This window comes from Pteronotus mesoamericanus, unplaced genomic scaffold, assembly GCF_021234165.1.
Source record: "Pteronotus mesoamericanus isolate MK-2021 breed Mesoamerican mustached bat unplaced genomic scaffold, CSHL_Meso_final contig_214, whole genome shotgun sequence".
Classification (NCBI taxonomy): Eukaryota; Metazoa; Chordata; class Mammalia; order Chiroptera; family Mormoopidae; genus Pteronotus; species Pteronotus mesoamericanus.
The window spans coordinates 4051807-4066690 of NW_026555089.1; the positions used below are offsets into that span (position 1 = coordinate 4051807).

General features: G+C 59.5%; 1 protein-coding gene across 3 annotated transcripts in view; it reads left to right on the forward strand.

Moving 5' to 3' along the window:
* SPTBN2 (spectrin beta, non-erythrocytic 2) overlaps positions 1-14884 on the forward strand; it is a 36010-nt gene that overhangs the window by 17426 nt on the left and 3700 nt on the right. For all 3 annotated transcript variants that reach the window (XM_054570818.1, XM_054570819.1, XM_054570817.1), the window contains 21 exons: positions 432-590; positions 863-1165; positions 2235-2388; positions 2629-3499; positions 4835-4972; positions 5244-6000; positions 6436-6638; positions 6973-7063; positions 7285-7431; positions 8655-8918; positions 9608-9832; positions 10118-10207; positions 10573-10833; positions 10913-11043; positions 11279-11483; positions 11958-12332; positions 12975-13219; positions 13315-13453; positions 13728-13812; positions 14083-14279; positions 14661-14803. In XM_054570818.1, the coding sequence (XP_054426793.1) occupies positions 432-590; positions 863-1165; positions 2235-2388; positions 2629-3499; positions 4835-4972; positions 5244-6000; positions 6436-6638; positions 6973-7063; positions 7285-7431; positions 8655-8918; positions 9608-9832; positions 10118-10207; positions 10573-10833; positions 10913-11043; positions 11279-11483; positions 11958-12332; positions 12975-13219; positions 13315-13453; positions 13728-13812; positions 14083-14279; positions 14661-14803 (5183 nt within the window). The remainder of the gene's footprint in view (positions 1-431; positions 591-862; positions 1166-2234; positions 2389-2628; positions 3500-4834; positions 4973-5243; positions 6001-6435; positions 6639-6972; positions 7064-7284; positions 7432-8654; positions 8919-9607; positions 9833-10117; positions 10208-10572; positions 10834-10912; positions 11044-11278; positions 11484-11957; positions 12333-12974; positions 13220-13314; positions 13454-13727; positions 13813-14082; positions 14280-14660; positions 14804-14884) is intronic.

Genomic DNA, 14884 nt, shown 5'->3' on the forward strand with positions numbered 1-14884 from the left:
CCCCTCCCCGGTGCAGACATGACTCACACCTTCTCTCAGGCATCTTGCACACCCCCTCCCTCCTCCCTCTGTCTCTTCATGTGAGTTCACATAATAAAATCATACCCCAGTCCCTTACCTGTTCAGCCTGACGATTAATAAAAGTAATAGGGTTCACCCACAGTCCCCCTCCACAGACAAATCCAGTGGTTGCCCTTGTTCCCTGTTCCGCTCCAGTCCTCGTCCCTAAACAGGCGTAGTGTTCCCGCGGCTTCACGGTGCTCACATGCCCCCGCTCCTCATCCTGCCTCTCCGGGCATCTAGCTGAGCACATTCCACAGATCCACTGGACCGAGCTTCCTGGGCGCCGCGTGTACTCCCTGCCCGTGACCCTCCCCACCCTGCTTCCTGAACCCTGGCCGTTTAGCACTAATCCTGTCCCCACCTCACAGGCCTGGGAGCGGCTGGAGAAAGCCGAGCACGAACGCGAGCTGGCCCTGCGCACCGAGCTGATCCGCCAGGAGAAGCTGGAGCAGCTGGCCGCCCGCTTCGACCGCAAGGCTGCCATGCGAGAGACCTGGCTGAGCGAGAACCAGCGCCTTGTGTCCCAGGTAGGCGCTTGGCCTGTCCAGGCCGGTGGGGACAAAGGCAGCGTAGAGTGGTGGATAAGAAGCCCTGCAATGGGGGGGGCTAATGAAACGAGGGATCCATCACACACAATGAAAAAGACCAAGAATCCCAGAAACCAGAGGCTTGACTAGAAGAAAGGGTTCATGAGACAGGACAAGACGGGATAGAGAGGAAACTGAGAGCAGGGGGTTGGATGGGGCGAGAAGAGACGGTGTCCCTGAGCCCCAGTCTCCCCCCGCCCCTCCCACCCCAGGACAACTTTGGGCTGGAGCTGGCGGCCGTGGAGGCAGCGGTGCGGAAGCACGAAGCCATTGAGACGGACATCGTGGCCTACAGTGGCCGGGTGCAGGCTGTGGACGCGGTGGCCGCCGAGCTGGCCGCCGAGCGCTACCACGACATCAAGCGCATCGCGGCACGGCAGCACAACGTGGCACGGCTCTGGGACTTCCTGAGGCAGATGGTGGCCGCCCGGCGGGAGCGGCTGCTCATCAACCTGGAGCTGCAGAAGGTGTTTCAGGACTTGCTCTACCTCATGGACTGGATGGAAGAGATGAAGGTACCAATGGGACGCATGTGGTGGGATTCAGGTGATCAGGATTGTGGGGGTCCAACTGGGGGTATGGTCATCACTTGCTCGGCGGATCTTCAGAGCAGGGCCCTGTCCCTAGTTCAAGCGAACAAAGCAAACAGGTCCCGGTCCTCATGGGTTCATGTTCTAGTGGGAGGTGACCAATGACAAAGCCACGGACCTATCAACAAACTGAATAGCAGGTAGACACGTGCGGACACTGGAACAGGGCCGGTGGTGGAGTGGCCTGCGAGGCCTCGCTGAGAAAGTGCCGTTGAAGCTGAGCGCAGAACCACACAAGGGGCCAGCACAGGGGCAGCGGGGTGGGGAGCTGAGGAGAGGACGTCCCAGGCAGAAGGAACAGCTGGGCAGAAGCCCCAGGCCTGGTCAGCGTGGCATGTCAGCATGAGGGGGACCAGTGGGACCGCAAGGACAGGGAGGGGGCAGAGGAATGAGACAAGGCAGCAGCCAGCTCGCTTAGGGCCTTACAGGCCTGGTCAAGGGGTGTGGATCTTATTCAGAGTATCGTGGAGCCTTGAAAATAATCAGAAGCTTTTGCAAAGGGGAGAGACACTTTGACTACGATGTGAAGAAGGGCAGCGGGCAGCCAGGGCGGGAGCCGAGGAGCCAATCAGAGGCTGTTGCGGCGATCTAGGGACAGGTGGGGATAAGGACGGGCCTGGAGAGGCGTGAAGATCGCCGCAATGCTGGGCCGAGCCCCAACAAGCAAGGGGCGGTAATGCCGGCACGGAGGCTCCAGGAGCAGAAGTTGTTAGTAAGAAGGCCGTTTCACAGGGGGGGAGTCGAGGACAAAGAGGCCAGGGTGCCAGGCAGAACTGGGGTGTCACTGTGTGTGTGAGCGGGGACCGACAGATGGGAGCAGGTGTGTACGCCTGGGCGTGACACCTGGAGCCGCCCACAGAGGTCGGGAGGTTGATCCAGGAAAAGGAGCGAGGTTAGCGCAGGCGGGTGGCTGGGCTGAAAGAGGCCTGGCGGGGAGGGGGAGGGATGGGCGGCTCTCAGACGGACGTCGGCGTGTGCCATGTGTGCCCTGCAGGGCCGGCTGCAGTCCCAGGACCTGGGCAAGCACCTGGCTGGAGTGGAGGACCTGCTGCAGCTGCACCAGCTGGTGGAGGCAGACATCGCCGTGCAGGCCGAGAGGGTGCGCGCTGTCAGTGCCTCTGCCCTGCGCTTCTGTGACCCAGGAAAAGGTAAGAACGGGGGAAGGGACTGGAAAAGGGAGGGGCTGGGAAGGAGAACATGAAGAGCTGGAACATTAAGAGCAAGACTGGGAAAACCCGGGGACAGGAAGGATGGTGGGAGGGTGGTGGGTGACAGACTAGGGAAGGAGGCCTACAAGGGGTGGGGGGGCGGGATTCGTAAGCAGTATGGATGGGGAACCACAGAAGGGCTGGTTACAGCTCTGGACCCCCGCGCCGTGACTTTTTCAGAGTACAAACCATGCGACCCACAGCTGGTGTCAGAGCGGGTGGCCACCCTGGAGCAGAGCTACGAGGCGCTGTGCGAGTTGGCTGCGGCCCGGCGGGCTCGGCTGGAGGAGTCCCGGCGCCTCTGGCGTTTCCTCTGGGAAGTGGGCGAGGCCGAAGCCTGGGTGCGGGAGCAGCAGCACCTGCTGGCCTCCGCCGAAACTGGCCGGGACCTGACTGGCGTCCTCCGCTTGCTCAACAAGCACACAGCCCTGCGAGACGAGATGAGCGGCCGGCTGGGGCCCCTGAAGCTCACGCTGGAGCAGGGCCAGCAGTTAGTGGCCGAGGGCCACCCTGGGGCAGGCCAGGCGGCCGCCCGGGCCGCCGAGCTCCAAGCGCAGTGGGAGCGGCTGGAGGCCCTGGCGGAGGAGCGTGCCCAGAAGCTCGCCCAGGCCGCCAGCCTCTACCAGTTCCAGGCTGACGCCAACGACATGGAGGCCTGGCTGGTGGACGCGCTGCGCCTGGTGTCCAGCCCCGAGCTGGGGCACGATGAGTTCTCCACGCAGGCCCTGGCCCGGCAGCATCGGGCCCTGGAGGAGGAGATCCGAGGCCACCGGCCGACCCTGGATGCCCTGAGGGAGCAGGCTGCGGCGCTGCCTCCGGCGCTGAGCCGCACACCGGAGGTGCAGGGCAGGGTGCCCACCTTGGAGCGGCACTATGAGGAGCTGCAGGCCCGGGCCGGCGAGCGGGCGCGGGCCCTGGAGGCCGCCCTGGCGCGCTACACCATGCTCAGCGAGGCCGGGGCCTGCGGGCTGTGGGTGGAGGAGAAGGAACAGTGGCTCAACGGGCTCGCCCTACCAGAGCGCCTGGAGGACCTGGAGGTTGTGCAGCAGAGGTAGGCACCGCCCCGCACCGCCCCACACCCCCCGCCCCCCGCCCCCCACGGCTCCTTCGGGGATGACCTTGCAAGTTGGGGCCCCTTCCCCATGAGGGATGGCAGGCCGCGCTGTGAATGTCTGCTGTTGCTACATCCTTTTGAGTCTTTTTTTTCCTATTTTAATGAAAAATGCTAAACATACTCCAAAGTAGAAATCGTTATGCAACAAACTCCTGTACAGCCACCATCCGGGTTCTGTATTTGTCAGTATCGGGCTCTATTGAGTTGATTTTCTTTTTCAGAAGCCAGTCTCCAATGTTTCCATTTCATCTCTACATTCTTCAGATGCCGTCCTTTAAGAAATATGAGAAAGGGTTCTAAAATATAGTAAATTACTTCTAATTGTGTGTGTGGACTGAAAATAGCTAAGGCTTTGAAGTTATAAACCTTTTAAACAGAGACATCGATTGATCTCTTAAAAAGTAGCTTTATTTACAGAATAATCTTAAAAATCATTTAGAAAGGACATGTTTCTTACAGAACCACAATACCATTATCACATAGAACAAAATTAACAATTACTTACCATCACCTACTACACAGCCTTTAGTCAAAAATCTCCTGGTAGCTTTAAAAATAGCAATAAAAGACTTTTTTTTTTTTTTTAGTTTTCAAGATACCTTTGACAGGGGTTGGCAAACTATAACCCTTGGGCCAAATCCAGCCTGCGGCCTGTTTTTGTCAATGAAGCTTTATTGGAACGGAGCCAGACTCATTCATCTACCTATCGCCCAGTGGCTGCTTATGCACTAAGCAGAGCTGAATACTTGCGACAAAGACCCTGTGGCCCACGGAGCCTAAAATACTCACTGTGTGGCCCTTTACAGGAAACGTTTGCAGACTCTGATCTGTGAGAATGTGAAATGCCCCTGGGAAAAGTTCTCCTTCACATCTTTATCACTTAAATGTTTTTGGTTATCAATTCACTTTTAACACATATGAGTAGGATGGGACCCAGGTTGGCAGCTAAGGGGTAAGGCCCAGAGGAATAAAGGAGGTTCTGATAAAGCCTGGGCGCTGGGCCAGGATTAGTCAACTTGTGCAGCTGTTGCGGACCTTTACCTTTCTCATCTTTTTGAGCAGCTCTAGAGCTGATAGTTTTTCTGCTTGTTTGGAGCGAGTTGGCTCCACAACTGGTTATGGCTCTGGACCCCTGCCTTGTCGGTAAGAGGTGCAGAGGCTTCTATAAATGAGCTTCTTGTTGATGGAGGGGAGTTCTCATGAGCACCCAGGAAGGTCGGCCGGTGCATCACCACCTCCCACCGATCATGCCCAGCTCTGCCACCCCCTCAGGTTCGAGACCCTGGAGCCTGAAATGAATGCCCTCGCAGCACGAATTACTGCCGTGAATGACATCGCGGAGCAGTTGCTGAAGGCCAACCCCCCAAGCAAGGACAGCATTGTCAACACCCAGAAGCAGCTCAACCACAGGTGGCTGGGCAGGGCTGGAAGAAAGTTCCACGGGGCATGGAATGGAGGCAAAAAATGGGGCGGGAAGGTGGTCTGGAAGATGTTGGGGGTCATGGGCATGTGAAGAGCCTGGGGCCCAGAGAGGGAGACAAGATGTAGACAAGAGGATGGAGCAGGTGGTAGAATACACCAAGGGGGAAAGAGGCGGGGAAGAAACTTCCAGATGTAACTGGACAGGGCGGGGAAGCTGAGCCACTCCAGACCTCAGTTCAGACCCACCCTCTGCTTTCAGGTGGCAGCAGTTCCGGTCCCTGGCGGACGGCAAGAAGGCAGCTCTGACGTCAGCCCTGAGCATCCAGAACTACCACCTAGAGTGCACGGAAACCCAGGCCTGGATGAGAGAAAAGACCAAGGTCATCGAGTCCACGCAGGGCCTGGGCAACGACCTGGCTGGGGTGCTGGCCCTGCAGCGTAAGCTGGCCGGCACAGAGCGGGACCTGGAGGCCATCGCCGCCCGGGTGGGCGAACTGACTCAAGAGGCAAATGCCCTGGCCGCTGGCCACCCCGCCCAAGCACCTGCCATCAATGCCCGGCTTGGAGAGGTGCAAGCTGGCTGGGAAGACCTCAGGGCCACCATGCGACGTCGAGAGGAGTCGCTGGGTGAGGCGCGGCGGCTGCAGGACTTCCTGCGCAGCTTGGATGACTTCCAGGCTTGGCTAGGGCGCACGCAGACCGCTGTGGCCTCTGAAGAAGGGCCGGCCACCCTGCCTGAGGCAGAGGCCCTCCTGGCCCAACATGCTGCCCTGCGGGGAGAGGTGGAGCGGGCGCAGAGCGAGTACAGCCGGCTGCGGGCCCTGGGTGAGGAGGTGACCCGGGACCAGGCCGACCCCCAGTGCCTCTTCCTAAGACAACGCCTCGAAGCCCTGGGAACCGGCTGGGAGGAGCTGGGCCGCATGTGGGAGAGCCGGCAGGGCCGCCTGGCCCAGGCCCACGGCTTCCAGGGGTTCCTGCGGGATGCGCGCCAGGCCGAGGGCGTGCTCAGCAGCCAGGTGAGAGCCCAGGGTACAGAGTCAGGAAGAAGAGGGCCGTGGGGGGCAGGTTGTAAAGGAAAGTGGTGGTTGGGAGGGAAATGGCCGTGGGTGGAGGAGTTGAGGAAACAGGATGGACGGGAAGAACACGTGAGAAAAATAATGGGGGGGGGGGAAGATGTGAATGTCACTTACCAAAACTGACATCAATTGGCTTGTCACATAATTATTAAAGAAATTAAATCAGTAGCTAGGAACAAGATGGAATGAGATTTGAACTGTTTAGGGTTCTCCAGCCCAGCTCCCTTGTAACTTTCTGAGACTCGACATAATCAGGCACCATCTCCGCCATCTTCAGAGCTGGACGGTCCATCCCGTCCCTCCCTGGTTGGCCTCCACGTCCGAGAGCTGAATTCTGTTTTGAAGAGTGAGCTCGCTACCTTCCCTCCCACACAGGAATACGTTTTGTCTCACACGGAGATGCCGGGGACACTCCAGGCTGCTGATGCCACCATAAAAAAACTGGAAGACTTCATGAGCACCATGGACGCCAACGGGGAGCGGATCCGCGGGCTCCTGGAGGCTGGGCGCCAGCTGGTGTCTGAGGGCAACATCCATGCTGAGAAGATCTGCGAGAAGGCAGACTCCATAGAGAGGAGGTACGATGACAGTGGGAAGTAAGTGACAGCAGGGTGGCCTCAAAGATGGAGGACACTGCGGTCAGACTGGCAGGTGGGCTGGGGGAAGAAGTAGAGGAGGGAGAGCCCAGTGGTCAGAGAGGGCTAAGCCGTGGGCTGGGAAGTTCTGCCCCCCTCACACGGGGTCAAAATGAAGCCTGCCAGGGACGCTCGACCTAGGATCCCTGGGTGGTTTTATCGAGCTCCTGGAAGGCGCTGTCCCCATCAGAGGAGCACTGGAGGCTTCCAGGTTAGTTAGAGGGTCATAGCCGTGTCACAGCAAGTCCAAGAGTTTCACAAGGGGCCACCTTTACAGACACAGGAAGAATCAAGAAGCAGTGCAGCAGCTTTTGGGACGTCTTCGGGACAACCGAGAGCAACAGCACTTCCTACAAGATTGCCATGAGGTGAGGCGCAGTTCTCCCTTGTGCTATCCCTTTCCCACAGCGCCCTGGCTCTCAGAGCCTAGAATGAGGCCGCAGTGTCCCCCGCGCACATGATCCCTTCACGGCTTCTTCCTGCGCCCCGCCCCTGCTCCCGGCTCACCGTCCTGCACTTGGTGCCTCACCCCGGCCTCGGTCTGCAACGCGCCTGGCCTTCCCCCATCCCCGCCCTGTGCTTGCTGCAGCTGAAGCTCTGGATTGATGAGAAGATGCTGACAGCCCAGGATGTGTCCTATGATGAGGCCCGCAACCTGCACACAAAGTGGCAGAAGCACCAGGCGTTCATGGCTGAGCTGGCCGCCAATAAGGACTGGCTGGACAAGGTGGACAAGGTACGCGGTGTGACAGAAGCAGCAAGAAGGGAACGCTTGGGGCCTCCTCTGGGCAGGGACCCAACCGCAGGGCCACTGAGGACCCAAGCTCCAGGATATGGCTCCTTCAGGGTGGGAGGTCATAGGGCCTCCCACGCCAAGCCTCCAAGGTGGAAAGGTATCACCTGAGGAATAAACGTGCTAGGTCTATGGGACAGGGACTCCAGAACCATAAGACAATATGAATTAGTAAGGAGCTGAACTACAGTTCTGGGTTGACGCACACAAGAACTGTTCCTGGGTCCAGGGCAGGATGGCTTTCTCCTGGGGCCACATCCATCTAGGAGCAGAGAAGGCATGAAGGGGCCCCATGGAAGAGAAGGAGGGAAAAGCCTGGGCCGGGTCATGAAAAGCCCTGGTCACCACATAAGGATCGGGCTGAAGGTCTGGGAAGCTACCCAAGCAGTGCTAGGCTCAGACGCTCTTCATCCTGGCAGCCACGTGTCGCGGAGCAACCCCGGAAACAAGGCTTCCAGGGCAGACCACTTAAATGGGAGGTGACCACAGGAAACAGCAGTAGGACAGTGGGGAGCTGAGACGGCACAGGGAAGCTTTTTGGGAAAGGGCCCGCTGCCATCCCAGTTACCCCGGTGGGCAGCTGGCATTTAGTCCTCATGGGCGCCCTGGGAGACGAGCGTGCATCCAAGTTATCCCACCAAAGCACAGAAATGCTATTTGTCCACCAGCTCCTTGTCACTGGCTCTGAGGGCAATAACTCTGGCACTTCCAGCCTGCCTTGCATGCAGGTCAAGGGACCATGCTTCCCCCACCTCCCCAAAAACCAAAGTCCTCCAGCAGAAAGCCTGGGAGTAGGGAGACAGGAGGGCCATAGGTCGGGTGAGGGAGGCGCTGAGACACATGAAATGATTGGAAATAATCCAAGGCCACATGCAATAGAATGCTAGAAACCACAAGCACTAGGGAACTCAAAATGGGACAGATCGCAGTGGCTTCTTAGCTGAAGTGAGATCTGAGCTGCACATTGAAGGGGAATTAGGGTTTGATCAGCGCCGAGGTGGGGAAGCTCAGAGGGGGTTAAAACCTTCGAGGAGAGCATCTCAAGAACACACAAGAACTTGGGATTATTGTTCGCACTCAGGTCCCTCCAGCCCTTTAGGTCCCCTGCCTGCAAAGTTCAGCGGTGTCTAATTCTGACACTTACTCTTCTTTGACCCACCACCCAGGAGGGGCGGGAACTGAGCCTCGAGAAGCCAGAGCTGAAAGCCCTGGTGTCGGAGAAGCTGCAGGACCTGCACACGCGCTGGGACGAGCTGGAGACCACCACCCAGGCCAAGGCCCGCAGCCTCTTCGATGCCAACCGGGCTGAGCTGTTCGCCCAGAGCTGCTCCGCCCTGGAGAGCTGGCTGGTGAGCCTGCAGGCCCAGCTGCACTCCGACGACTACGGCAAAGACCTCACCAGCGTCAACATTCTGCTCAAGAAGCAGCAGGTGCGCGGGGGCCTTTGGCGTGGGTGGTGAACAGCAGGGGACAGGAGGAGGGAGCCTGTAGGTCTTGAGATTGGGGAGGCCGTTCTCAGGCCACCTCAAGGCTGGATTTCAGTGCTTGTTGGAGGGGGCAGGGGCCTGCTGTTGGCATAGAAATGTGCTGGGGTATCATGGGCCAGAGCCAGACCAAAGCTGTTAGGCCAAAGCTGGCCATTGGGACGTTGTCACGGGGATGCCAGCAAAAGTTGCTGGAGGATGAGAACCACTAGGTCTCCTGCACGTCATGGGTAGTTTTGCTGTAGGAGCAAAAAGAAAAGCACACCGAAACCTTAAGTAAAAGAAGCCCCTTCCTCTCCTGCACGTTGTCGTGGCCCTCCATTGCCCTCTATTGGCAAGGCATAGCATTGCAGCATCTGGCAAAGGAGAAACAGGGAAAGATAAATTTGGAACTGAGGTGGATTTAGCGCTGAGAGGCAATAGATGCTAACTGGCACAGTTACCACGTCCCCCTTCCCCGGAGTCTCATGTAGATTAAAGTTTGAGAGCCGCGGAGCAGGCCATGAGGAGACACTTTCGCTGGGGTGAGCCCCGGGGTAAGGAGTCATGATTGGCTTGATGTTGACGAGGGCGCCCTCCAGAGTTTGGTGGTGGAAGTGCGGCGATAACACGTTCCTCCTCCTCCGGGTTGGCAGATGCTGGAACGGGAGATGGCTGTGCGGGAGAAGGAGGTGGAGGCGATCCAGGCCCAAGCCAAAGCCCTGGCCCAGGAAGACCAGGGTGCTGGGGAGGTGGAGAGGACCTCAAGGGCTGTGGAGGAGAAGTTCAGGGCCCTGTACCAGCCCCTGAGGGAGCGCTGCCGGCGCCTGCAGGCCTCCCGCGAGCAGCACCAGTTCCACCGGGACGTGGAGGACGAGATCGTGAGTCACGGGCATCGGGGCTGGGGTGGTCGTCCCCACAGCAGGCTGCCCCCCGCCTGTGCTGTGGAAATGCCAGCGGTGTGTTTTCTTCCTTTTGACGTTGAAAACCAACCTCTAGGGACACTGGAGATGCCCTTTGGGTCCCTTTAATCTAGAAACAGAGGCGACCCTGCCCTGAGCACACACACCAGAGCCCTGGCAAACCTCCCCCCAGCTCTTCCCGCCCTCCAACCCCCAGCTGTCACTTTGTCCTCTGGACCTCCCCTGACCCCCCTTCTCCTTCAGCTGTGGGTGACAGAGCGTCTCCCCATGGCAAGCTCCAGGGAACATGGCAAGGACCTGCCCAGCGTCCAGCTCCTCATGAAGAAAAACCAGGTGAGGCGGAGGCTGGAGGAAAAGGCAAAGGTCCCGAGAGCCTCCTTGGACAGGAAAGGTTGTTTTTCTTTAAGAGCTGGGCTTTCACTCCCCCCCCCCCCACCCCTCAGCCCTGCTGGATGCTGGGTGTGCGGTCCTAGACTTCAGCAGGGGGTCTCTCCTGACCGCGGGAGGGCGGGTTCCCTCAGTAGAAGATCACGGAGATGGGAGGAATTTTACCATCACACCCTTGGGCCAGAGGGAGGGGAAGTGAGAGGATTCAGAAGGCAACAGAAGCAAGAGCTTGAGGGGGCTTGATGCTGAGAAGGTGTGAGGGGGTCCCTTAGCAAGCCTCTCAGCGTTTCCACTTCTGCTACTGGGGACAGACGCTACAGAAGGAGATACAGGGCCATGAGCCACGGATTGCGGACCTGAGGGAGCGGCAGCGTGCCCTGGGGGCGGCCGCAGCAGGCCCCGAGCTGGCTGAGCTACAGGAAATGTGGAAGCGCCTGGGCCACGAGCTGGAGCTTCGAGGGCAGCGACTGGAGGAGGCCCTGCGGGCCCAGCAGTTCTACCGCGATGCTGCCGAGGCAGAGGCCTGGATGGGCGAGCAGGAGCTGCACATGATGGGCCAGGAGAAAGCCAAGGTGAGAGCCAGGGCAGAGCCCAGGCTGTGTGCTTTCCCCGGGACCTCCACTCCCTGATGCCCGCTGTCCTGTCCGCCAGGATGAGCTGAGCGCCCAGGCCGAGGTGAAGAAGCATCAAGTACTGGAGCAAGCCCTGGCTGACTACGCCCAGACCATCCACCAGCTGGCAGCCAGCAGCCAAGACATGATTGACCACGACCACCCGGAGAGGTGAGCACAGCGGCAGCCAGGGGACCCAGCCCCGGGGGGGAGAGGGGAGCTGGTTCCAGGAAGGTGCTGGGATCAGGGAGCTTTTGTACTATGTGCACACAGAACCATCTAGCAAGGGGGAGAAACAGGGACTTGGCAAGCTGTGAGGTGGCTAAGAGGGACAGGACTCTATGGGACAGGGTGGCCATCAGGGCTGTGTACCCTAAGTCCCGCCCCGCTCCCCCTCCGCCCACAGCACGCGGATATCCATCCGCCAAGCCCAGGTGGACAAGCTGTACGCCAGCCTGAAGGAGCTGGCCGGCGAGCGGCGGGAGCGCCTGCAGGAGCACCTGCGGCTGTGCCAGCTGCGCCGTGAGCTGGATGACCTGGAGCAGTGGATCCAGGAGCGCGAGGTGGTGGCGGCCTCCCATGAGCTGGGCCAGGACTACGAGCACGTGACGGTGAGTGCAGGGAGGACACCAGCTGCAGAACAGCTCCCGAAAGGGCAGAGGACCCACTGGGAGACTAGGGCCTTGTCCTGCACAGAGCACCAAGGGGCGGGGCTCAGCCAGGCTGAGCTGGCGCTGTCCTCCCAGGCCTTCCACTTAAGAGGAAGAATTGTGCAGAAAGGAGGACATGGGACTGTGTACAGACTTGGGCAAAAAGGAAATTACCAGTCACTCTTTTCCAACAGAACTCGACAGCGTAGGTTGCAAGCGCCCCTACTGCCTTGGCCGGGGACCGGGGTGTTAGCCAAATCCACGGCCACTGGGAACCAGTTGCATCTGATCATGAACTCAGCCCAGCCAGAGAAACCAATTTTGGCCCAGGTGGCCCAGAGAGAGGAAGTGGGTTCTCAGTTTGGGGTGAGAGGACTCACCCCCCGCTAAGTAGGGACATGTCAGAGCTGTTTGTGCAACTGTTCCCTCCACCAGATGCTCCGGGACAAATTCCGAGAGTTCTCCCGGGACACAAGCACCATCGGTCAGGAGCGCGTGGATAGTGCCAATGCATTGGCCAATGAGCTCATCACTGGGGGCCATGCCGCCCGGGCCACTGTGGCTGAGTGGAAGGACAGTCTCAACGAGGCCTGGGCTGACCTGCTGGAGCTGCTGGACACCCGGGGTCAGGTGCTGGCTGCTGCGCACGAGCTGCAGCGCTTCCTGCACGGGGCCCGCCAGGCGCTGGCACGGGTGCAGCAGAAGCAGCAGCAGCTCCCGGACGGGACCGGCCGAGATCTCAACGCAGCCGAGGCCCTGCAGCGCCGGCACTGCGCCTTCGAGCATGACATCCAGGCCCTCAGCGCCCAGGTCTGAATCACGCATGTGAGGTCAGGGTGGTTTGGAAGAGACTTCATGGGAAACGGGCTGGGGGTTGGCTTCCTCTGGAAGGCCACTTAGGGATGAGGTAGAATTGCTCCCGGTAAACATCTCACCGGGGACCTCTTGCCACCACATTCAAATCTTTAATGACAAGCCTCCGTCGGGGCCCGTGACATTGTCACATGGTCCCAAGGGCAAGAGTATTCTTCGTGTTGTACTGAAATCAGTCCCACACAAATCAAGCATAAATCCTTCCCGCAAGCATTTAAACTGAGTGAGACCCCTCCCCCCAAAGTCCCTTTTTCAGGTTGAAACTCTCATTCTAGTGATATTTGAGGTCCTTCACTTCCCAGACAGGCCTCTAAAAGCCCAACTGGCTAGTAGCCTTTTTAAAGGGCTGCCCCCCAGGCTAAGCCCAGGCCCCCAGATGGGACCCCACAGGGCAGACTGTGACAAGGCTTACCCTGGGCACCTGGGGTCACCTGGTCTCGGGGTCACCTGTCCCAGCCCTCACCCTCTGCTGCTCCTCTGCTCGTGTGGCTGTGAAAACCGGGGAGCAGAGCCCGGGACAGGGAGGGACCGGCTCCTCAGAGTCTCCGGGTCTGCCTGACTCTGACTGGGGCCCTGCAGGTCCAGCAGGTGCAAGACGACGGCCACCGGCTCCAGAAGGCCTACGCCGGAGACAAGGCCGAGGAGATCGGCCGCCACATGCAGGCTGTGGCCGAGGCCTGGGCCCAGCTTCAGGGAAGCTCTGCTGCCCGCCGCCAGCTGCTGCTGGACGCCACGGACAAGTTCCGCTTCTTCGTGGCTGTCCGGGAGCTGATGCTGTGGATGGACGGGGTGAACTTGCAGATGGATGCCCAGGAGCGGCCCCGGTGAGGCCCACGGTGCCCGTGCCTACAGGGCTTGTGAGCTGGCGGCTGGGATGGGGTTGTGGCAGCAGAGTGTGATGTGGTCTCTGTACCCCCAGGGATGTGTCTTCTGCAGACCTGGTTATCAAGAACCACCAGGGCATCAAAGCGGAGATAGAGGCCAGGGCCGACCGCTTCTCCTCTTGCATCGACATGGGGCAGGGGCTGCTCGCCCGGAACCACTACGCAGCTGAGGAGGTGGGCGGGCCTGGGCACAGCCAGGCCACCTCACGGCAGAGGCCTTAACGCCGGGTCTTCTCCCAAGTCTTTCTGCCCCCTTGCTCCCTCTCATCCTTTCTGTGTAGAAACCTTCCACTCTCTCCCCCTCAGTGCTGTTCAGGGATTTCCCATCGCATCTTCCCCCCCAGGACTGTCTGCCTCTTGAAATCAGAAATCACTGCTTCCGAGGTGTGAGTCCTCCAGGGGCCCAGAAGAGCCCAGCGGGGTGCTAACTCGCATCTCTGCCCCCCAGATCTCAGAGAAGCTGTCTCAGCTGCAGGCGCGACGCCAGGAGACAGCAGACAAGTGGCAGGAGAAAATGGACTGGCTCCAGCTTGGTGAGCCACTCTCGGGGACCAGCAAACTGGCTCAGGGCACCAAGCCCTGCTAAGAGGGGCGGGGTGGGGGCGATGTCTCATACCCTGTAGTTTCTAGAGTAAGACCAGGAATCCTGGGCATGGGATTCAAGGTGCCCACCCTCGGTACTGCCCTGCTTTGGGGCAGTAGCTTTCTCTGTGTCCCTGGTCTTGCAGTGCCATGGCTACAGCGCTCTGTCACTGCCCACTCTGACCAGCCCTCTTCCTGCGACCCCCGCCCCGCCCCTGCAGTTTTGGAGGTGCTCGTGTTTGGGAGAGATGCGGGTATGGCGGAGGCCTGGCTGTGCAGCCAAGAGCCACTGGTGCGAAGTGCCGAGCTGGGCTGCACAGTTGATGAAGTCGAGAGCCTCATCAAGCGGCACGAGGCCTTCCAGAAGTCAGCAGTGGCCTGGGAGGAGCGCTTCAGCGCGCTGGAGAAGCTCACCGCGGTGAGGGCCGCGCGCCCCAGCATGCCCCCGCCCACTGCCCCAAGCCTGTGCCCTCTCCTGCCGGCAGGAGACAGGTCCTCCCCTCCCACTGCACCGGCATCCCCCAGGAGATGCCAACAGTACCAGGTTGGCACCACGGCTTTAGGAGTTGTCAGCTCCCCTGGGTGACGCTAAGCGAGACCATTTCCCCCGTGGCTTCCAATGCCTCCCTTCTTTTGGAATTACATTTTCCATTCTATGTCGTCAGACCAGAACTGAGACTCCCTGGTGCCCTTAAATGAGGCCTTGCGTGCTCTGACCTCAGACGTTTTTTAGTAAAAGGCGAAAGATTCATATGATCTGAAGAGAAACCAGAGTATTGACCTCCGAGTTTTTTGACAGTTGGAGGAGCAGGAGAAGGAGCGGAAAAGAAAGAGGGAGGAGGAGGAACGGAGGAAACAGCCCCCTGCTCCAGAGCCCACGGCCAGTCTACCTGAAGGGGTCCTGGTCGATGGCCGGATGGCTCCCGATGCCTCGCGGGACAGGTGAGAGCCGGGACACTTGGGGAGGAGGGTGAGGCTGGACCTAAACAACCCAGGGACTTCCATTGTTCTGTGTCTCCTTCT